This window comes from Leptinotarsa decemlineata, unplaced genomic scaffold (genome assembly GCF_025532065.1).
Source record: "Leptinotarsa decemlineata unplaced genomic scaffold, Ldec_3_MD MMD2_tig00001719_RagTag_RagTag, whole genome shotgun sequence".
Lineage (NCBI taxonomy): Eukaryota > Metazoa > Arthropoda > Insecta > Coleoptera > Chrysomelidae > Leptinotarsa > Leptinotarsa decemlineata.
In genome coordinates, this window is record NW_027412569.1 from 3,990,498 (window position 1) to 4,014,722 (window position 24,225).

Below are 24,225 nucleotides of genomic sequence, written 5' to 3' on the forward strand. Positions count from 1 at the left end.
GTCCAAGAATTCAAGATTGACGATATATACGTTTTTCTTGTAATTTATGAACAATCGCAGTATCTCGCAAGACATTTTTTTTACACAATCATCTAATCACGTGTAGAACGCACTAAAATACATATTCGTGCCAAATTACAACCCTGTAGATGCGATTTTGGCGGAATGAAAATATTTTGAATATCCGAAACCCCAAAACTATAAACTATCACCCGTTTTTCTTTTATGTTATCCCTACCTATCGGCCCCTTCTTGGATTAATCGCATGTAATTCGATTTTGCATTTCTATTATACTTATTACTAAGGAGAAACTGTATATTTGTTGAAGTTGTGAAATTGAAATCTCAACATGCAGAAAAGTAGATATTGAAATTACTAGCGGAAATTTCCAAAAAAGAAAGCAAGCAAGAAAACTCACTACCAAAGAAATCAAAATACGACAAATTATTGAACTTGATGAGTTTGTGTCCGAAAGTTACTTCTCTGCATGATCTACACGTCTTTGTATAGAGTTTATTTTAAAATTTCTTTCCTCCTTTCTTATGATGCACTGTTTGGAACCTTTGGTGTAGTAATGAATATTACTGGAGTTTTTTCCCAACACCAAATCGTTATTTTTAACACCTCGACACGTGTTTCGATCACCAAGTGATCATCTTCAAAGAGGAAGAATTAAAAAGGAAGATTAATCTTCCTCTTTGAAGATGATCACTTGGTGATCGAAACACTTGTCGAGGTGTCGAGATTAAAAGAGGAAGATTAATCTTCCTCTTTGAAGATGATCACTTGGTGATCGAAACACGTGTCGAGGAGTTAAAAATAACGATTTGGTGTTAGGAAAAAACTTCAGTAATATTCCTCCTTTCTTTCTTAAAAATATACGTCATTCAATTTAAACAAGATTTGTATGGTTATAGGATCAAATCAAATAAGCGAATGAATATCATTACGTACTGTTATCGATGACATAAGTATATTTAACTCATTCGTGACATAAAGTCGTGAGTTTATGATTGAACTGAGTGATTCAGCTTGTGAAGTTATCAAAATTGGTGCTGAAGAGGCAATAAGGCAAGTATCTTATTCCGAAACATCAAATATCCACCATTGAGGATGACAGTGTTCCATATAAATGAAATTTGTATACTATATTGAGTAGAAATCCAGTGAATGATATATCGAAAGGGCTTTTTCTTTCAGTTTTTGTCTGACCACCAGGTTTTCTGCTATCGAAAAAAATGGATAAAAGAATTTGCTTAAAATTTTATGTGAGTGAAAAATGGAATAGAGTGCTCAAAAACACTTGAAATGTTCACAGTGGCATACGGTGATTGTACTCTAAGTCAGAATAGCTATTTATGATATGAATGTTAAAAGTAAAGTTTTATTTTGTGAGTGAAAAAGTTTGCGAAACGACCGTTAGCGAGTTGAGCAATTTCACGAACAAAATTAAACTTACTTTACACAAATATGTTTTCATAATGAAATAGATAATTTCAATATTCATATAAAAACACATTCTGACATCTATTGTCAGTTGACTATTTTCATGTTATCGCATTTGCTGTGAAGTGGCCGTGTCAGGTGAGGCCGAATCACCTGGTTACCAACAAATAGTATTGTTTACAGCTCACACGTTTTATTCAAAGTCACATTTAAAGTTCTTGCTGGGGTTTGATGTCTTGCCTAATGAAGAACAATATTGAGGAATTGTGTGTTCCTGACGATATTGAAGAGGCTGCAAAAAGAGCTACAATTAAATTGTTACCAGAAAAATCGGCTCAGCAGTACGATATCGCATATTCTAATTTTCTTAACTAGTGTAGACTTAAAAATGTTGAAATAAACTTCAGCGAAACCGTCTTCTTAGCCTATCTAGAAGAGAAATCAAAAATATGGAACTCGTCAACTTTGTGGAGCAAGTTTTCAATGATAACGTCCAGTGCGCTCATTAAAAATGGTGTTAATACAAGCAAATATTTCAAGGTAATATTATTCTTGAAGCAGAAAAATGAAAGATATAGGCCCAAAAAATTAAAAACTCTTACGTTTGAACAAGTCCAGAGGTTTATAAATGAGGCGCCAGATGAAAAATATTTGATGATAAAAGTTGCTACTATTTTCGGAATACATGGAGCTTGTCGACTTGAAGAGCTGTGTCATTTATTAATAGAAGACATTAAATTAATGGATGAATCATTATTTGTTCAAATTACAAATACAAAAACGAAAGTAGGTCGTTCTTTTTGCATTATTGGAAAAAGCATTGACTATTTCATCAATCATCAACGTTTTTTTCTGAAATATTCAAATTATAAATGCAGTGCCAACCCAGTTCGTATAAACACATTTGGAAAAATGCCCTCTACCATTGTTGAGTTTCTGAACCTCCCGGAACCAAAGGGATATACAGGTCACTGTTTCAGAAGATCTTCTCATCGCTCTTCAATATCGCAAGGTATCAATATCATCAGCTGTTCGAATTGTAATCATGTCTCAGCCACCGTTTCCACCAGATTTGCCTCCCTGCGACTTTTTCGTGTTGAAAGATTGAAGGGGCTCATGGGAGGACGGTTTTTGATGATTGAAGAGATAAAAACGGAATCGCTGAGATAGCTCTAGGACATACCAAAAAGTGATCAGAACTGTTTCGAGAATTGAAAGAAACGCTGGCATAAATCCATCACATCTGAGGGGGATTACTTTGAAGGAGACAAAATAGAAATTGATAAATACATTTTTATTGGGACAAATGAACACTGACATTTATTTTTTGAACTGACCTCGTGTAGTCCGTTTTTCCTTCTAAATTTATCATCTTGCAGAATTTTCCGGGTACTTTAACAAACATTGCTATGAAGAAATTCTTAACTCGCTACATTGTCGGAATGAAAACGACTCTGTAATGAAACTGCAAGTAAATGCAATATTGCGGAGTTGTTTATTCTCATAAAAATCCGGAATTGTACAAGAGGAAGGTTAAAGCCTTACATTGTACCGAGAATGTGTTACCGTTATTATTCAATAATTATGAAATCAAAAGTGGTGACCGAGGTAAGAATTGTTAGTATTATCAATACACACTTGACATTACCATATTGCAAATTAATGGTTATTACCGTTTTCAGGATGTTAGATTGAAAAGGTTTATTTATGTTTCTGATGACAAATGAATGTGAAGATCTCGAATACCTTGAAAAATGTGAATGTTCACGTGGGAAATCTCAAATTAACAAAAACCAAACTGCTTAGAGATTTTATAATGTGCACTTGACATTCACTTGAGTTATATTACTTGGAAGCGAAGTTATAAACAATTTGTTCATTCGTGATGCGGTTACCATTTAGTAACCTATTATGTCATTCGATATTAGATGAAATTATTATCAAATTGTTGCAAAATCAATTTGAAATACTTTTATGTGATGGAAACGGCCGATACTTGATGAAAATCTACAATGTATTCAAGAAACACTTCTTCGTAAGATTTTCACTAAACAGTTATGCAAAAACGCAACACGTGTTTCGCCATACAATGGCTTCTTCTTCTTTACTGTACTGCTGCACAAAGAAAAAAACTTTAGAAGCACGATTAATATTTCAACAGAAGCAGTCACAAAGCTCACAGATCACTTGTGTGTTTAAATTGTCACTCTAAGGTAATGACAGCTACTCACAAGTAAACTAGAACAATTACAACAATTGCCGTAGCTGTTTACTTCTACAAAACAGTTCAGTTGGTCTAAGCTTCAAAATAATATATATTTATGATATCAGTGTTGAAGGAAAGGTTTTATTTTGTGAGTGAAAAAGTTGCAAAACAAGCGTAGCGAGTTTACCAATTCCACGAACAAAATAAAACTTACTTTCAACACAAATATCATACAATTTTTTTTGTACAACTGTCCTGTTTTCATAATGAAATAGATAAATTAAATATTTCCATAAAAACACGTTTTGACATCTCTTATCGGTTAACTATTTTATTACACGCTTTATATTAGCTTCACCTGTATGTATGTATGTTTGTTTGTTTGTAACTCTCAAGCTCGGGATCTCTATTTGACAGAATTACCGACATTATTGCTTGATCTATTCGCGGGCAGAAGGCGCTGTAAGTAACCTCCTTGATATATCGACATTATTGCTTGATCTATTCGCGAACAGATGGCGCTGTGGGTAACCTCCTTGATATAATTCGAACTCACTTTACATGTATTTCTTCATTTGAAAAAAGTATTTTTATTATCAACACACGCGCCTGCTGCCTTATTTGTAACTCTCCTTTGTACGCCTGCTACCTTAGGCTTGGTAGCTGGTTTTCAAGCTCCCTCTCCGGAATGGTCATTTTTCTAAACAATATATACGGCTGATTGATCCCAAAGCTTGGATAAAATAAATATAGTTTAGAAAGATTAAAAAACACGCTTTTATAGCATACGAACTAAAAAATGAAAAATAAATATAGTTTAAAAAACTGAAAACGTTTTTAAAGAACATCGAACTAAAAAGTTAAAAATAGTTTTTTTTAAATAAGCTTAAAATAATAACGAACGAAAAATACAAGTATTATTGTAAAAGAGCGTGGGTGCTTTGTGCCATATTTTTTGTATATCAAGCGCTTGTCGCTTTTTTTAATATAGTATTGTTTTCATTATTGTTTCAAACTTATTTAAAAAAAAAAATTTAACTTTTCAGTTCTATGTTCTTTGAAAGCGCGTTTCCTGGTTTTTCAAACTATATTTATTCGCATTTGCTGTGAAGTGGCCGTGTCAGGTGACGCCTAATCACCTGGTTGCCAACAAACAGTATTGTTTACAGCTCATGCGTTTTATTTAAAGTCACATTTAAAGTTCTCGCAGGTGTTTAATGTCTTGCGTAATGAAGAACAATATTGAGGAATTGTGTGTTCCTGGCTCAGCAGTACGATATCGCATATTCTAATTTTCTTAGCTGGTGTAGACTTAAAAATGTTGAAGGAAATTTCAGCGAAACCGTCTTCTTAGCCTATCTAGAAGAGAAATCAAAAATATGGAACTCGTCAACTTTGTGGAGCAAGTTTTCAATGATAACGTCCAGTGCGCTCATTAAAAATGGTGTTAATACAAGGAAATATTTCAAGGTAATATCATTCTTGAAGCGGAAAAATGAAAGATATAGGGCCAAAAATTAAAAACTCTTACATTTGAACATGTCCAGAGGTAAATAAATGAGGCGCTAGATGAAAAATATTTGATGGTAAAAGTTGCTACTATTTTCGGAATATATGAAGCCTGCCGGCATGAAGAGCTGTGCTATTTATTAATAGAAGACATTGAATTAATGGATAAATCATTGATTGTTCAAATTCCAAATACAAAAACGAAAATAGGTCGTTATTTTTGCATTGTTGGAAAAAATATTGATAAATATATTGCATTACGCCCTTCTGAAATACCCAAATTATAAACACGTTTCGAAAAAAGCCCTCTACCATTGATGAGTTTTTGAACCTCCCGGAACCAAAGGAACCAAAGAAAGGAGCAAATATAACGGATATTGAGAAGCACGGAGGATGAAAGTCTACAACAGTAGCTGACGGTTACATCGACCAATCTATTTCTTATTGAAAGGCAGAATGAATAATCCTAACAACTAGGGGTCCAGCGTTGCAGTATCGTCTTTTCCCTTCAAGAATTAAATGTTTATGCCCATGAAATTGTCAACTTAGTTAAAATATATCACAAGGCTCTTCAACATCGCAAGGTAATAATATCAGCACTTGTTTTAATTGTACTTTTCAGATTATTGTTCATAAACGATAATAATAATAATGTAATTAATGTATAAAATACATTTGTAACAGAATTTAATTTTATCTGTATCTATTGTTCATAATAAAATTTCTTAGAAAATTGAATAATTATGTTTTGTTTATTGCTATTTTTTCGAAAGAAGTAGCGTTTTGTGATATCTTGTATTATATACCTTTCAATTCTCTATCCAATACTTTTTGAAAATCGAACCAGCCATTACTAAGCAATTAGCATATTTAAGCTGCTTGTTGAAAAATTGGTGTGAATTTTCATTTTCCTCAACAAATTTTCATTTACTCATCTATTTCTATATTGTCTCCTTGTGCCAGCGATTTTTTCATTCCTTCAAACAGTTCTGACATGCTCTATTTGGTATGTCTTCGAGCTCTCTCAGCTATTCGGTTTTTATCTCCTCAATCGTCGCAAAACGCCGCTCTCTTCAATCTTGGAAACAGGAAAAAGTCGCAGGAGGTCAAATCTGGTGAATATGGTTGCCGAGGCATGATTGAGGTGTTGTTTTAGGCCCAAAAATTAAGAACAAGCGATGACGAGTGGGCAGGTATATTAGCGTGATGCAAAAGCCATCAATCGTTTTTTCAAAATACCAGTCGTTTTCTTCGTATTTTCTCGCAAGCGGCGCATATCTCTGAGATAATACCCCTTATTGACCGTACCACCATGTGGCAAGAACTCCTGATGCACTGCGCCACCGTAATCGAAAAAAACAGAGAGCGAAACCTTGACATTTGATCGAACTTGGCATACACTTTTGGGACTTGGCTCTTCTGATGTACTCTTCCATTGAGTCGTTCGGACTTTGGTTTCGATGTCATATCCATATACCCATGATTCATCACCAGTTATGACCTTTTTAAGCAAATATGGATCGCCGTTGACGTCACATTCAACAATTTCTGAGCGATGCTCATGCGACGGTTTTTTGGTCAAAATGCAGAAATTTTGGAATGCTATCACATGCTCCATGTCCTAAATTTCCGAAAAAATTGCAAGTCATGAGTTAGATCGACATTCTTCTCTATATGTCCGCATTTTGTCAAGAATTCTATCCCAAGTAGTCGAATAGGCTGACGTTCCATCAATATTTTTCTATTAATTTCCACTTTTCTCCGTGGAAATCAAAATTTATTAGTTTCTTTTCGGAAAGACTGCATTATACCCTCACAGTCAATATCTCGGATGACAGTTTTATGAATTTACCTTAGAGTAGCAACTAGTTTCCCTTTGATGTGGAAATTAATTATGCATCTGCGTGAAATTGCCAAATCAGCATCATCCATCACAATTTTGTAATTTTTGACACATCTCTTTTCATTTGGAGGTGATAATGTTTCTTCTCATCTATTTCTATTTTTCCATACCTGATTTGAATTCTCTGTATCTGTAGAGTGGGGAGGGTGAGTGTAGACCTACAGCCCTTTGGCCACATGTGACCCATTGTACATCCTCCCAAGGAGTTATCCTCCTAGATCGTCGTCCATCATGTCCTTTCCAGGAAGGAGAACAGATATCTCCTTTATATTGGCAGGTGTAGGCCAAGACTCGCCGAACACACACTATCTTTGGCAATCTTGAGGTGTCTCACGGTGGTCTCCGCAAAGGTTTTGGAAGGTGCAACGACATTACTGTCGTTACGCGGCTTCTTCAACCTTCCTGGGATTCCCCTAATGGAAGTGTTCAAGTAAGGACTCTTTCCTGCAGGGGCAGCCGGTTCCTTGCCTTTATTCAAGGCGGAGATCTTGGTGCCTGCCGCAGGAAGTGCCCTTGCTGTTGGAGGTGGAGTGGGGGAGGAGGAGGGTGCACTTATAGTTGCTGCCACTCCTACCTCTTTCGCTCTCTTTCTCCTTTTGGCCCCAGCGCCGCAAATGCGCCGCCTTTGCATTACATCACGAGGTGATCTGCTATGCCCAGCGGTAGAGCGGTAGATTAGGGTGGACATTTCTGTTCATCCCCAGCCACCGCCTTAGATTGAGGTGGGTACTTCTGTCCAGCCTCGGGATTGGTTTATGTTGTGTCTGTTTGTTTGTTTGTTTCATATATGTGTGTTCCCACGAGTAGCAAGGGAAGAGTTGGTCACCTCTGACAGAGCCCCACATTACCAGAGGAAGGCTGATTAAAATGAGGTTTCGCCCGGTTCCCCAAGGGGATCGTTCGTGATTGCATATCACCCAGCGGCCATTCAGCTGTCTGCACGTTCTTTACACCTCAGCTTGGGTAGGCTGGTCCACGGTGGCATTTCTGCCACTGACCAGGATTCCAGCAACCCCGTTCGTAAGGCCACATTGGCTTCCCGAACAGGGCCTCTAGTCCCCTGGCCGTTCCCCTATCCGCCACCTGGGGACGCGTCCGATAGGTTGCCCAACCCACGGGACCTAATTTGACTTTTCGTACAGTTCGCACGCAAACCCCAGTTACTCGTTTTTGAACCCCACACAGAATAATTTCTACACCTACTGTACTAACACGATATTCGATCTACTGGTCTACTGCGCATACAATATTCACAGGCACAGCTAGATTTGTCCAGCTGAAGAGAGTACACAGACAATAAGATATATTTTTTGAAAAGATACTGAGAGTACTGATTGAAATCACTGTTAAAAGTAAAAGAATTTCTGGTTTATTTCAGACAAAACCACAGCGAGGTTGAAAAGCGAAGAAGGGACAAGATGAACACCTACATAACTGAATTGTCAGAAATGGTACCGATGTGTCACGCAATGTCGAGAAAACTTGACAAATTAACAGTACTCCGTATGGCTGTGCAACATTTAAAATCCATCAGAGGGGCAGTCCCTTCGTACACCGAAGGACACTACAAGCCATCCTTTTTGTCCGACCAAGAACTGAAACATCTCATTCTCCAGGTAACTGTACAATGATTTTCACATTTTCATCTTTGATTACAGTTACCCGTTTCAAAATAGGAGATCTGTTCAAAAAATAAGGTGAATTTTTATTTTCCTAAGAAAAAAATTATTTACCTTATTCACCTTATTTTTTTAACAGACCTCGCAGATGGTGTCCTCATAGCACTCTTATCTTACTAAGAACTGTTGGAGACATATGGACAGAATAGTTCAAAGTTGACAAGATTTCTGCAGGCACGAAGAACAGTGTTTTGATAAATCCGCAACACTGAAATTATAAATCCATTTTATTCAATCATAAATCTTATTTACAAGGGTTGGTTCATCTATATTCGCCTAATTATCAGACATTACTTCAAAAAATTGTAATAAGTTGCACTCATATTATTGATAAAATAGGATCATGAGTTCCATATAGTGGAAAAATAATAGTTGATTGGAAGAAAAATTGAAGAAATTGTGGTAATTTTTTTGGGCAAACTCAAAGCCAGATCTTATCACGACTGTTTTGGAATAATAATTACTTTTGTATCTTTCGGGTGAAATATGAACATTGAGGTATATTATTTTCTTGTGTCTACCGAAAAAATAAAAGGTCCGTATATGTAGTTCTTTTGGAATATAGCAAATATACTTATAAGAAAGGTCCTAAAATGTGTGTCTACTATTATAGGTATTTCGTATATTGAATGTCACAATATCGGTTGCCAAACTGCACATATGTAAACAGAAATGAATACTCCCGACCGCTCTGGATTGAATGATTCCATACAGTCTATTTCATCTTGTGTTTGTAAATCTTTTGCTGAAAAAATCCTCACTTGTTTACTTTGTAGTAAATGTTCAAGAAGTAGCAAAAACCTATGTGAATTTCTAGAACTTCAACCAGCGTTTCCTAATATGACTAATAACCAGTCCGTGCAAAGCTTATTGTTAAATCATCTGAAAATGGAACTTTTAACAGGTGATGATCGACTGTATTGCCAAATATGCGCCAAACTAACTGACTGTTATAAGGAAACAAGTATAGCTGAGGCACCAGTCATTCTAATAATAACACTGATGATATTCAAACATACCTCAACCTCTGACGGAAGCACCAAACTCTTACAAAGGTTCGAAATAGATGAACAGTTCAATCTAGCAGACCAATATTATAATCTTCATGCAGTCATTGTTCACTGTGGTTCTGGCGTTGAATTTGGGCATTATTACTCATTGGTCAAAGACGTAACGGACTGGTTTAAGTTTCTTTAGATTTTGACGATAGTCGTGTCACTAAGTGTTCTGGCGATATCTTGAATTTACTGGAGCTTCTGGAGACACCCTACATTTCATTCTATGAAAGAGAGGACACTGGCAGATCAAGATCTTCAGATGATGTGGTGTTGCAGGTTTTTCCGGATTTTCCTGCAGCTGAAAAACCAAATGCGTCACTAGAATCAATGAAGTCGCCCCGGAGTGCCAATTAATGTTTTTTGTGATTTCATAATTTTATGAATAGTATTACTTTCTTCTTTACTATTACAATGTATATTTTTTATTGTCTTATTCAACTTGATCGGATTTCTCACTTAATTGTTTCAGGCAGCAGATGGTTTCTTATTTGTTGTAGGATGTGATCGAGGAAGAATTTTATATGTATCAGCATCTGTATCGAAGGTCCTAAATTTTTCTCAGGTGAGTAAAAATTTTACTGTGAGGACACACGTAAAACTTTTCACAAAATTAATTTTGTTGTCAAATCATAGTTAACTTTATAAATGGACCGATAGCTAGAAATAGATTTCTTGAAAATTTGTCCTTTGTGTCGAAAACATTTCTCAGATATAAATCTCCTATGTAGATTTTATTCGATACCTGTACGTATAATTTATTTTAAAAACTGAGACAAATTATGCAAATCGATGTGATCCATTCAGATGACATACATATATTTTTGGACTTTCTTATTTGTACTAGTATGTCTGTTGTCTAGTATTTCATCATTTTGAAGGAATATATTACTTACTTGTTTTCTAACATTTCTTAACTGAATGCTATTCCTCAACTCCGCGAGTTTACTAAAGTTACCCCGGAGTGGTGGTGTCACATTATGTGCGGATCGTGCTTGATTATTTAACTGATTAGTATGTTTACATTTGCCAGTACTCGAGGACCTATACGTGACCAGCAGTATCTACTGATTTAGTCCCTCTTAATTATTAATTCTCGTATTATTCGTCGAAAATCAGGAGATGAACGGCAATTTTCATGAGGTAATAGGGCATTTGTGTCAGCAGCGTAAAGAAGTAATTCACCAGGAATTGTACATATGTTGTAAATATCATTGCAAAATATTACAAAGAGAATTATCCCTAATATGGAGCTCACTCTTGAAATAAATGAAGGAACACACCATCATACCTAAAAGTTCGAAATATGTTTATCTATAGGTAATGCTTATGCTAAAATTTAGAATCATTCTTAAAATGAATTCAGGAAAGAATTAAGCTTATTTCTGGAAGGATTAGCGTATGGCTAACCCTGTCACTTTTATTATGTAAAATGTAATTTTGTATGTGCGTTCACTATCAAATTCTCTGAAAAATTACAGGGGGACTTGCTAGGGCAGAGTTTATTCGACATTTTACACCCGAAGGACGTGGCCAAAGTTAAAGAACAGCTTTCCTCCTCTGATCTCAATCCTAGAGAAAGACTGATTGACGCCAAAAGTGAGTAGACCATGATGAAGCAATTTTCGTTAATAATGATGGATATAATCTTTAAATCCTTTGGATGATGACATTGTCTCTTTTCGAATTGTGATATCAATAATTTTCTTGTAATATTGTACTAGAATATTTTATCAATGTGAGGAAAAAATATCAGAATGGTTGCAAGGAAATTCTGTTGAACATTTTCTATGAATATTCTTAAATATTTTGATTACGGACCTCATAAGAATATTCCAAAACTGTTTGTGTTATCTGAAAACTTTCAATACATTTTGATTGTCAAGTTGGCGGGAATTCAGTCAAAATTTTGAAGAAAACCAATTTCTGAATTATCGACGTTTCGAAACTTTATTGTTTCATCTTCAGGACTCTGAAGTATAAGAACAAGACATTCATATTAAAATGGAAATTTACAAAGCAGTTCTGTTAGAAACAAAATAAATTATGTTATACAACAATCGTTAAAAAATAATAAACGTTTCAAACACTTTACAAAAGAACAACGTTGATGAGTACTTACATTTAGGGCGGCTTTCCGAGCTGAAGGGTGAAGTGAATAATTACGACATAAAATATAAATACGTACACATGTTCCTGAAAGATGTTAACGCAGACACGAAGGGATTAACAATCTGAACTGTCTGTGAATCGTTCTTTATAATTCAAAAAAAGTCCATGAAAGAAATGAGAATTGTATTTGGAAAAAACAGTCGGTTAATGATTCCAAAGTTAGTTATTGTTTGATTTTTTTTCTATTAGATTGAAATATGAGGTGTGTAAGTTTTCAATATCCGACCTTTTGTTAATATTGATAACTTATTGAAAACTTACACACCTCAGATTTCAATTTAATAGAAAAAATCAAACAATAACTAACTTTGGAATCATTAACCGACTGTTTTTTCCAAATACAATTCTCATTTCTTTCATTGCCTTTTTTTGAATTATAAAGAACGATTTAGAGACAGTTCAGATTGTTAATCCATTCGTGTCTGTGTCAACGTATTTCAGGAAACTGTGTACGTCTTTATATTTCATGTCGAAATTATTCACTTCACCCTTTAACTCGGAAAGCCGCCCTAAATGTACCAACGTTGTTTTTTTGTATAGTGTTTGAAACGTTTATTATTTTTAACGATTGTTATATTACATAATTTATTTTGTTTCTAACAGAACTGCTTTGTAAATTTCCATTTTAATATGTATGTCTTGTTCTTATACTTCAGAGTCCTGAAGATGAAACAATAAAGTTTCGAAACGTCGACAATTTAGAAATTGGTTTTCTTCAACATTTTGACCGAATTGACAATCAAAATCATATTCAACGGTCGCCATCCTATTCAAATATTTCAATATATTTTAATATAATATATAACATAATATATAACATAATATATAACATAATATAACATAACTGAAATATTTTCAAGTTGAATTATTTGATAAAACATATTCTACTGGGGGATGAAACTTTTGTGACAAACTCATTTCTTATACAGTAATCTATACACTGTGTCCTAGATAAGAATGAACAGCATGGGGATATCGTAAACGATAAGTCCTACGGGGTCGATTGAATTAGAGAAAAGTAGCGCATTTATGTGCCTAATAATATGCAGTTTAAAAAGTTTTAATATTCCGAGCAGTTTCGGAGATATCTAAGAGAAACCGAAATTTGAGAATTTCGTTTTTATTTTCTCCTAGCTTTATTTTCAAAGGAAATGTAAAACAAATAGCACTTTGCCATGGCCACTTTTTAAGGACTACACGATAACATAAGCAGAATTTTTTACGAAGTTTCGTCTTTTGGAAAACATCATCAAGTTTGGATTTTTATATGAGCCGAAACTGAAGAATACCCTGTGTACGACTTCATTTTTCATTGTGAATACAGCAACGTATCACATAATATGATTTCATAACCATTTCTCGCGCAAAATGAAAAGTGATTACTTAACCTGCTTTCCTTCAATTTTATATACATAATCTCTTGTCATAACAATAGTGTTGTTTGGTAGAATTTTTGACATATTACCGTTCCTACTTTAACATTTCGTTACCTACCTAATTTGTGTTGAAAATGGAAAACGGCAGCTTTTTGAATACTAAAAATTTGATATTGTGTCATGTTACATTTTGTGCCAAAGAAATTGTGTTGATGCTGAACGTGTATAGTCTAATAAGTATCCAGAGAGGCGACAACCTGATAAATCAATATTTAGACGTTTAATTCTTAATTTTAAAGAATACGGATCGTTTAAATAACCTGTGGTCTAATGAAGAAAGTCAGCGTGGTGTTACAGGCCGTTGTTGAAAATCTTGAGATATCCACTTGCACCATTGAACATAATACCGGAGTAGCCAAATCCGCCGCTCACTTCATTTTAAGAAAACATCCATATAAATTTAGGATTTGTCATGGACGCATACATGGACGATACAAAGCTAACAACCTTTTGAGTATGGTACACTAGAAAATGCCAAGACGATGGAAATTTCCCCTTCAAAATAATTTGGTCTGATGAAACTAAGATCACCAACAATGACATTTTAATAGGCGGAATGTTCATTATTAGTCACAATGAAATCCGCGTTCACACAAAGTGCCCAGACATCAACTTCGTTTTGATTTTAACAAGTGGGTTGGGATTCTCGATATGAATGTAATTAGGCATTTTATCTACCAAATCAATTTAACAAAAGAGCGGTACATACATTTGTTAGTAACTGATTTGGAAGACGCTCTAGATAATTTGCCTTTAGCGGTTACTCACGCTGCTGGTTTCAACAAGCTGGTGCTCGAGCACATAACTCTAGAATTGTTTGTGATTATTTGAACTGTCGCTTCCCAGGACAGTGGATTAGTATTCATAGTGATACATCCTGTCCTGCAAGGTCCCCCGACCTAACCCCACTAGACTTTTTCCTTTATGGATATATCAAGAATGAAGTGTACTGTCATAATTTTCAAAATGAAAAAGATTTGCTAAAATTTGTTACTGAATCCTTTAGCAATATTGTTTCGAATATGTTAACTTGAGTTTTAAATTCGTCTGTGAGACGAGCGTACTTGTGCTTAGAAAATAACGGCAGGTTATTTGAACACTTGTTATAACTTTTTGTTTATTTCCTATAATACATATTAACTCCTTGTTACATTACAATTACATTTTATAAACTAAACTTTTGATATTGCGACTCATCTTTGTATTCAAAAACGCAAACATTATTATAAATAAGACTAATCGATCTACTTTCTGTATCAAAATATGACATTTTTTCCAGCACGTATAGGTACTATCTGAAATTGAAGAAAAGCAGGTTAAGTAAGTAATCACTTTTCATTTTGCGCGTGAAATGTTTATGAAATCATATTGTGTGATACGTTGCTGTATTCACAATGAAAAATGGAGTCTCTACAGAGTATACTTCAGTTTCAGCTCATAGAAAAATACAAAGTTGATGATGTTTTCTAAAAAACGAAACGTCGCTGAAAAATTTTGCTCACGTTATCGCATAGTCCTTCAAAAGTGGACATGGCAAAGTGCTATTTGTTTTACATTTCTTTTGAAAATAAAGCTAGGAGAAAATATAAACGAAATTCTCAATTGTCGGTTTTTCCTGGATATCTCCGAAACTACCAGGAATATTGAAACTTTTTAAAGGGCATATTATTAGGCACATAAATGTGCTACTTTTCTCTAATTCAATCGACCCGTATCACTTACCGTTTCCGATATCCTCAAGCTGTTCATTCTTATCATGGATACAGTGTATACCTATTATCATAGGTATATCTGTAGAGCGAGTGAAAAAATGTATTTTTGTTTAATTTTTCATATATCTTAATGATACAACTGCTCATTATTAACTCTCAATATTGACGAACGATCACATACTCACAGTGAAAATATAACAGAAATGTAACCTTCACTGTGTAATAGATTACAATAATATTTAATTCATATGCATTTGATTCTTTACGTAATCTCAAGAATAAATATGGAACAGTCGATAAAAAATACCATACACAAATAACAGTTAATACAGCGACTGGACTTGAAAACTAAACTAACTTTCACTCTCTCTTGTCTACTGCAATTATGAATTGCATATTCATGAAAGGACAAATATTGAAAATATGCAATTTTCATTTCATTAACAACTTATAACATCATTCAATAAGACAAATTTGCGAAATGGAATCTCGAAATGTTTCCTCTCTCCCAACAATAGGTTCTGGTAAATGCTTGCCGGAAAACAATTACTTTCCTGGCTATTACCACAATAGGCATTGAATTATATCCGACCTCACAAACGTAAGTCTTGCAGATGTGTCACGTTTGATCTAGCAGTAGCACCACGATGAAATCAATTCAGTAGATCACCCACACACTAGTTTCGTGGAAATACCTCGTGGTAATACCTCTCATCTTTGAAGGAAAGATCCAACCCAAATAGCCTGGAGCCCGATTGACTTCAACGCGGCTGAATTTCCGTCGTGGTATTAACCAGTGAAGTAGTTGTTTTTCGGCAAGACGCGATAGTCTTCAGACTGTAACATTAAATTTTTCGCTCTATTGATGACCAACTTTTTTGTTAAGCAAGTCCACTATACCAAAAGAAATGTTGACAAACCTAAATCTTTTGAAACAGCAATCTTCATTTGCTTGGATTGAAATATTCTGATTAGATATCAAAAAAAGTAGTGAGGTCCATTCTTGGAAAAAATAAAACCCTAAGAATTTGTTACTATATTATACCTATTTCAATGCAAATCCTTTTTATTCACCAGAAGATATTTTATCAACTAGGGTACTGACAACGTTATATTTGATTTATTAGCAATGTTGCCAGTAAAAACGGACGTACCTCAAGGAGCTTCTCGGTTGTGTCCTGGGGCTAGGAGGTCATTTTTCTGCAGAATGAAATGTAAATTATCTTCACAAGTCAAAGAAGAAGCTGACACAACTACGGGCTATCACAGGAGGAAAAAGCACAATTCAGGTAATAGTCATTGAGGAAGTTATAGAACATTTAATATCGTTAAAAGTTAGCATCTGAAACAGACAACATCACATTTTTATACAGGTGATACCCAATTGTACCTTGCATTCGCTGTTTGCAAGGAGAATACTGAGGATGTTGCAAGACTTGCTGGTGTCTAAGAGAAATTCAGTTCATCTATCAACTCCTCTAACTCTTGAGATTCACTTTTTTAAAGAAATATTGTCAAAAAGATCTTGACTCGTCCTTTCTCTTCATATTCGGAATGAATCAATCCAATTATAGGAATGCGAGAAGAACTTGGGCTTCTCTCAGCATATATCTCGTAAAGTGGAAAATGCTTTTGCAATTTTGAAATTGCTCTATTCCAACAGGCATATTCTGAACAAGGCGTACAAAACTACTATCTACGACTCACTCGTTTCATCCCTGCTGAATTATTGTGATATTGTCTTTAGAGTTCGGCAGAGCCGTACTCTAACCATCTGACCAGGAAGACAACTCACCATACAAACTAATCGGCCTCGTTAAGAAGCTGGGTTTATTTAGTCGAGTGTGAATAGGTGTGAATACAATAAATCCTTGCGGGTTGCGGTGGAGGGTCAAATAGACCCACTCACTTTTGGCCTAACTTAACCTAGCCCCACTTATTTGCGGTATTAACATTTATTTTTTTCATTTTTTTCACACACTGACTTTCGTTGAATAACATTTATTATTGTTAGTCGGCTTTTCTACGGAGAAATGACGTACTCTATCACAAAATTCTTTTGACAAAGATATCTTCATACCTCTTTTCAAAAATTCAGAGGCTTTCGGAGGCTCACAACATAAATGTCTTGTTTCGACAATAACCAAATAGTGCACGTGATCTCCTTGATAAGACTGCACGTATAGAGTCGCACTAAAGAACGACAATTTTTTTAATAAAATCGGCTGGGTATAGGTAAGGTTAGGTCTAAAGTGAGTGGGTCTGTTCGACCCTCCACCGCAACCCGCAAAAATTTATTGTGATTCACACCTATTCACACTCGACCAAATAAACCCAGTTTCTTAACGAAGCCGATTAGTTCGTATAGTGAGTGGTCTTTCAGCTCTGCCGAACTTTAAGAACCTAATTCGGTCCCCAGCGGGGCAGGCACAATGTATATGATCTGCTGTATCATAATTTTCGAAACAGAGGTGACACACACTGTCTTCCAACAGTCCAAGTCTCAGCATATGATGATTCAAATCACAGAGACCTATAAGAAGGCCAGTTAGACATCGTAGTTCATCCCTACCGTAGTCCAACAACTGTTTGGAATCAAGCTTCGAAGCGCAAATAAACGCCTTGGAATGAGCCAATCCTGGAAGATTCTGCCAGAAGTCCATGAATCTTCTTGCCATCCAGGTTGTTTGGCAAAGCCTAAGGTGATGCCAATGACAGGTTCTGGCCCGATGCTTGCAGCATCCTCCTTTGCAAGGGAGTCTGCAGCTTCATTGCCTTCCAGACTAGTATGGCCAGGAATCCAGACCAGAAACAATATGTTAAGTCTTCCTATCGAGGACAGTCGTTTTTGGAAATTTGCTACCAATTTAGACGTTGCTCGGTAGGAGCCAAGTCCCACCAATGCCGCTTGACTGTCCGAGAATATTTTTTTGATTGACTTGTGTGTGAGGTGGGGTTTATCCAATCTCTCCGCACACAATTTAATAGCGTAAATTTCCGCTTGAAATACAGTTGCATGAATTCCTAGGCAAGTAGATATCTCTGTCCTGGGTCTGCGACTGAAAACACCTGCACCAGAACCGGAAGGTGTTTTTGATCCATCTCTGAACCAACAACTATCTGCTCTTAATATTTCCCCCTTCCGGAGGATTCAGTCCTCTCAACTCGGGAATAGTACTTAATAAGGCAGTTCGTAGTTGACAGTTGGAGGCATAAAGTCAAAGGTCATTTCCAGAATGCTGTGACTTCCAGTATCAACCAACAGTATGTTGCACTCTGCATTAAATTGATTTGTGCCATTGGCAAAGTGCACAAGTCTGTATGCAGTCCATCTAGCCTCTCTCTCCAGAAAAATGTAGAGAGGAGGTAGATCTAGGAGGATCTCCATGGCCGCTGACGGTGTGGTACTTATGGCACCACTGAGAGCCAGACAAACCTGTCTCTGTAAGCCAGAGAACTTCGCTTGGGCCGTTTTTTGTAAAGCCTTCGGTCACCAGGCAATTGCACCATAAGTGATCATTGGTCTGACAATCATCACATAAATCCAATGGATTTGTTTGGGACCTAAACGCCAAGTTTTATCACAAATCCTTCTACATGTCCATAGAGACAATCTGGCTTTGTGTAAAACTTTTTTCAAGTGAGCGTTCCAGGTGAGTTTTTTATCAAGGGCAATGCCAAGATATTTCACCTCCGTTCCAAATGGAATGAACTCACCATTGAGGGAAAGTTGCGTTTGATTGTCCAATTTTCTCCTCTTGGTAAAGGGGATTAACACAGTTTTGCTGGGGTTGACAGACATCTGCTCCCTCAGGCACCAACTGTGAACAACGTCCAACATGCTTTGGATGATATTACAAGCTACTTTCCCGACGTGGGCCTTGCCAGGATGACAAGGTCATCTGCATAAGCTTGCAGATCAATTTTCTTCTGTCGAGGGCATCTAGCAGTCTATCCATCAGGAGCTACCACAGAAAGGGAGATAGTACCCCACCTTGAGGGCAGCCCTTGGTGACCCTGAACCTAATGGCCTCGCCTTGAAGAGTTGTAGTTGCAGTTCTCTTCACTAACATGGCATAGATCCAGCCAGTTATGGTCAATTCTATACCCTTCCTATCCAGAGACAATCCTATATATTTAGGTAGTGCATTGTTAAATGCTCCTTCAATATCAAGAAATACAGCAACCGCAATCTCCTTGTTGTCAAGGGATTGGGAGAGTTTCTCAACGAGGTTATTCAATGCTAAATCTGTCTATTTGCCGATTTGATAAGCATACTGGTGGTTATTCAGAGGGGATGCATATAATGTTACCCTCCTGATGTGTCCGTCCACATATATATGATATATAGGGTATAGGAAAATTATTCAAAGTTTAACTAATGAAGAAAACAAAAACAATTTCGTGTATTCAACATTAAATGGACTACAAAAAATGGGGTCATTTTATTTCAGCAGGAAAAACGGGTAAACAGTTTTTGATTCAAAAATGGATCATAGGCCTTTCTTTAGATGGGTCTTCAACAATTGATTATTAGTTTTTAACTGATGTTTGAATTCTTATTGTCATGTGGGGATTGTGATTTTTTACTCATTTGGGTCAGATTTTACTTTTTTTTCTCTTGTAACTAGTTTCTGCAGGTGATCCTGTCATAAGGTTGTGTAGAAGAGCGTTATTTTATCGATTTCTCAACGCTTGCCACTTGCTACTGAATTTTTGAATATTTGTTATTGTTATTAAGGGGTAGCGATGATGAAAACGTTCATTTTATTAATTACCTTAATATTCCAGATAAAATATACAATGTCATACAATGTACGGGTTACCTGAAATCTTGGGCACCGGCCAAAATAGGGTTAGAAGAAAGTGAAGAGGGTGACGGAGAATCTTGCAACTTATCTTGCTTAGTGGCGATAGGAAGAATACTACCGCACATTTCTACAGTTGCGGCCTACTCACAGGGCAGACCTAATGTCAGACAGATTCAGTTCATATCGAGGCATGCTCTTGATGGCAAATTTTTATTCATCGACCAAAGGTGAGAGAATACAATACCTAATAATAATCGTTTCGCAGTAATCACAAATTAGTGATAATAATAAATTATCCATCGCGCTAAGAAATACTCATGGATACAGTTACGAAAACCCCGGAGATCTGTTTTTCTACCTTCTCGCTGTTGCCCCTCTACGAAACTCAACTCTCAGAAGTCGAAACTTGTGCGAGGTCTTAGCTTTTAACGTGCGATTCCTAGAATGAGTTGAAAAATAATGAAAGGCCTATTCAATTTTGCCGTACCCAAATTTTCTTTGTTTCTTCAGCAGAATGTTATTCCAGGTCAACCCTAGTCCTCGGATTCCTTCCCCAGGAGCTTCTTGGTACCAGCATGTATGAGTACTTCCACCATGACGATATCCAAGCTGTGGCAGAGTGTCACAAAGTCGCGCTTCAAAGTATTGATCCTGTTACGACTGGCGTTTACAGATTCAGGACGAAGAGCGGGGGATTCATAAAGTTGCAGAGCGAATGGAAATCTTTCAAGAATCCGTGGACCAAAGAAATTGAAAATATTATTTCCAAAAATAATCTCGTTTTGTAAGTACGCCTCGTCAATTTTTCTTGTAACTCGAAACTTCGTAGTACTTGATAATATTGACGCAATATGTATAAAATTATCGTGTCACAGTGTTAGTTGTCATACTCCTGGTAAGTGGCTTGATTGATTTCTGAGAAATAGTATATGTATATTCGATAGGTTTGAGAATAAGTTCTAATCTATTTTTCATACCCCTAAGTGACAAAGGTGCACCACGTCAAATATTTTTTTTATTATTTAGATAAACTTTTTTTTTATTTTAATGATGTCACATTAAAAATATATATTACCCTCCATTTTCACCCTTCTATTATCTATTCTATTTTTAATAGTCATTTCAGTTATAGATCCGTTATTTCCGCCAGGCTTCTACCGGTGTCACTTCTCTCTCACACAATAAGCCTTCTCTCACTCCCTACACAGTTTTTGTCCGCTATTAGTTCATGCATCGAGCGTAGATACAGTTTGCGGTGCTACCGAAGTTGTGAATTATCCAACAGAGTTTTTTTGAACTCATTTGATTTGCCAGGCATGCCACCGAATAATTTACAACTGAAAGTTCGATCACTCAGTAATTTGAATCTATCATGGCTGTGCAACAGCACACGATTAGTCATTGAAAAATTGATGAAAAACGTTGTCGAACGTTGTTCAAATGGCAAGTTCCGAGGTGAAAATATATTAATATAACAAATTCCTACAGATGTGCCAATTCATTTTAAACGTGTGCATTTTCCAATTATATTGGCATTTGCAATGGCTTTTAGTAAGTACCAAGACCAAACAATGTCCGTTTTGGCTTCTTTATTTAGGCTTGTACTTCAAGGACAATTAAGTTCAGCAATGCATTTGTGGTTCAGCCTAGTACCACTGATGAGACTCATGGTGGGCCGAAACAGCGCTGTCTGGTGTTGAATCATAAATACGTTGTGTTTAGGCTTTGGTTTTTAGTGTGATGTGCGGTCTGGCAGAGACATACACATCGTGAGTGGGAATACATCAACGTAGAGTGGTTCAATAAAATAGTTGGTATTCCGTCGCGAACAAATCTCTAATTTTAAACTGGTCGACTGCTATCGTCGATCCCGACCAGAATGCCTTGGGAATCGAATGTTCCGATATTTATTTTCCACATCTGTATATATTCAAATGTAAATGTATTTATACCTACTTAAGAAATTATATGTTCAAGCAATGTTCACACCGTGAACCTCGAGTATATATCTACTTGTTTATTTATTATGTTTTTCCCAGTGTTAATTAGATTACATTTGAGACTTTGACAACAAAACAGTAATGATAATAATAATAATAATAAATGGGATTTATTCATTGACACATTGTTTATATGTATAGTATTGCCGTTATTAGCTTAGGTTAGGTTAGGTCCAAAGTGAGTGGGTCTATTCGACCCTCCACCGCAACCCGCAAGGGTTATTGTGGCTCACACCTATTCACACTCGACCAAATAATCCCAGCTTCTTAACGAAACCGATTAGTTTGTATGGTGATTGGTTTCTCAGGTCAGATGGTAAGAGTACGGCTCTGCCGAACTCTAAAAACCATTTTCCAAACAAAGACGACACACACTGTCTTCCGACAGTCCGAGTCTCTGCATATGATGATTTAAATGACAGTGACCTGTAAGAAGGCCGTTAGACATTGTAGTTCATCCCTACTGTAATCCAACAACTGTATGGTATCAAGCTTCGAAGGGTGAATAAACGCTTTGGAGTGAGCCAATCCTGGAAGATTCTGCTGGAAGTCCATACATCTTCTTGCCGTCCAGATGTTCAATCTTTGTTTGGCAAAGCCTAAAACGATGCCAATGACAGGTTCTGGCCCGATAAAGCTACTTGCAGCACCCTCCTTTGCAAGGGAGTCAGCAGCCTCATTTCCTTCCAGGCCAGTATGGCCAGGAATCCAGACCAGAGACAATCTGTTAAATCTTCCTATCGGGAAGAGTCATTTTTGGCAATTTGCTACCAATTTAGACATTGCTCGGGAGGAGCCAAGAGCTTCCGAGAATATTTTTATTGACTTGTGTATCAGGTTGGATTCTTCCAGTCCCTCTGCACACAATTTAATAGCGTTATTAATACACACTAAAATTTTCGTGTTTTTCGACATGTTTGACAATTTGATTGAATTCGGTAATCTTTTCATTTTCAGAAGTGATTTTCAAACTGTTGAGAGCAGTAGGCACGACAGGATTCGAGAAAATCTGGATTTTTTCACTCAATGTAAGACTCCTCCCATTCAACAAATGCACATAAATCCTGCAACTTTCAATGACATTTCAGCTAACGGCAAGGACATTCAACTCCTCATAAATAGTCACGTGGAAGCGAGTAAAATCGGAAAACAAATAGCCGAGGAAGTGATAGACTCTCATCGCAGGGGTGGCGATTCCTCTTCAGAGAGCAGTCCAGGACCAGACCCCGAGTCGTCCCTGTCTTTACCGATGCCAAGTGGAGAGGTAAAACTTTATTTTATTATGAAAAATGAGAAATAAAACTTACCACGTTTTTTGCCATGTAACTAACGTTATTGCAGTTTCATCCTATGAGGACATTATTCAAACGTATACAGGTAGTATTGCAAGATTTTACAAGATATTTTGTCAAAATTAGACTTATATTATGTATTTCACACATAAATTAATAGGGTAAATTTTTGCCTGAAATACGGACGCATAGGATCATAGTTCTGTTGATATCTCTGTCCTTGAGTGCAACATGTAGACACACACAAAGTATGTGTCCACTACCTAAGTTAAAAAAAATGTGAAGGCTGGAAAAAACCACCAGATCATATAGAAGTATAATTTAATCACATATAATACTTTTTCAAATTCCTTCTTCCATTAAGAACATGCAGTCATATATGATGGGCAGAAAAGTTCATAGGCTAACATAGCAACTATATTGTCTTTGGCCTGTCTTTGTCTTAAGCTTCAAAATAGGCCTCACCTTGTTGAAACTTAGCAAACCACTTCTCAACGGTTGATTTTCCTGTCGCATAGTCCGAAAAATGTTTATTAAGCCAATTCTTGGCTTAAAACAATGTTTCATTAACACACAAAATTTATTTTCATTCATTTTCTTCAAGCTAACAAAAGTTGCTTCACTCAAAATATTCTATTCCACAAATTAATAGTACGACAGCTGTGAAATTTGTACACATGTCTTTTGAAGGTTAGGGTTAACTAAAAATCACAAGGATTCAATATTAGTTACGCCATCTGTGTGTAAGGCTACGAACTGTTCAGCCCTTCTTATACAATTCAGAGTAACTTTTATAATTTCCTTTTTGTTTCAGTCACAAATTTCTACGAGTATTCAGTCAGCAGACGGTCAAACGCACAATCCTTTGCTCACAGACTTTTCTTCCCAGTCGAATTTCCACGACATAAGGAATAATGTGTCTTTATCCAGTGTTGCGACAGATCCAGGTAAATAATAATTTCAAATCTTAGGTGCGGACGTTAAGGCGTATCCACATTATGCC

At 36.2% G+C, this 24,225-nt stretch overlaps 2 protein-coding genes across 5 annotated transcripts in view; one reads left to right on the forward strand and one right to left on the reverse strand.

Moving 5' to 3' along the window:
- Window positions 1-12,051, reverse strand: part of LOC111518085 (inositol polyphosphate-4-phosphatase type I A) — a 106,647-nt gene extending 94,596 nt beyond the window's left edge. The window contains exons 1-2 of one of the 2 annotated variants that reach the window (XM_074176333.1): window positions 11,922-12,051; window positions 9,764-10,100 (exon numbers count right to left, since the gene is read on the reverse strand). The gene's annotated coding sequence lies outside the window, so the exon portion shown is untranslated. The remainder of the gene's footprint in view (window positions 1-9,763; window positions 10,101-11,921) is intronic. The other variant, XM_074176335.1, reaches the window with a different exon arrangement.
- cyc (basic helix-loop-helix ARNT-like protein cyc) overlaps window positions 1-24,225 on the forward strand; it is a 77,589-nt gene that overhangs the window by 44,432 nt on the left and 8,932 nt on the right. For 2 of the 3 annotated variants that reach the window (XM_074176338.1, XM_074176337.1), the window contains exons 4-12: window positions 8,444-8,681; window positions 10,272-10,364; window positions 11,281-11,398; window positions 16,247-16,408; window positions 19,911-20,157; window positions 20,457-20,714; window positions 22,888-22,958; window positions 23,019-23,194; window positions 24,037-24,169. In XM_074176338.1, coding sequence (XP_074032439.1) covers window positions 8,444-8,681; window positions 10,272-10,364; window positions 11,281-11,398; window positions 16,247-16,408; window positions 19,911-20,157; window positions 20,457-20,714; window positions 22,888-22,958; window positions 23,019-23,194; window positions 24,037-24,169 — 1,496 coding nt within the window. Of the gene's footprint in view, window positions 1-8,443; window positions 8,682-10,271; window positions 10,365-11,280; window positions 11,399-16,246; window positions 16,409-19,910; window positions 20,158-20,456; window positions 20,719-22,887; window positions 22,959-23,018; window positions 23,195-24,036; window positions 24,170-24,225 lie in introns of those variants that run through there. The other variant, XM_074176339.1, reaches the window with a different exon arrangement.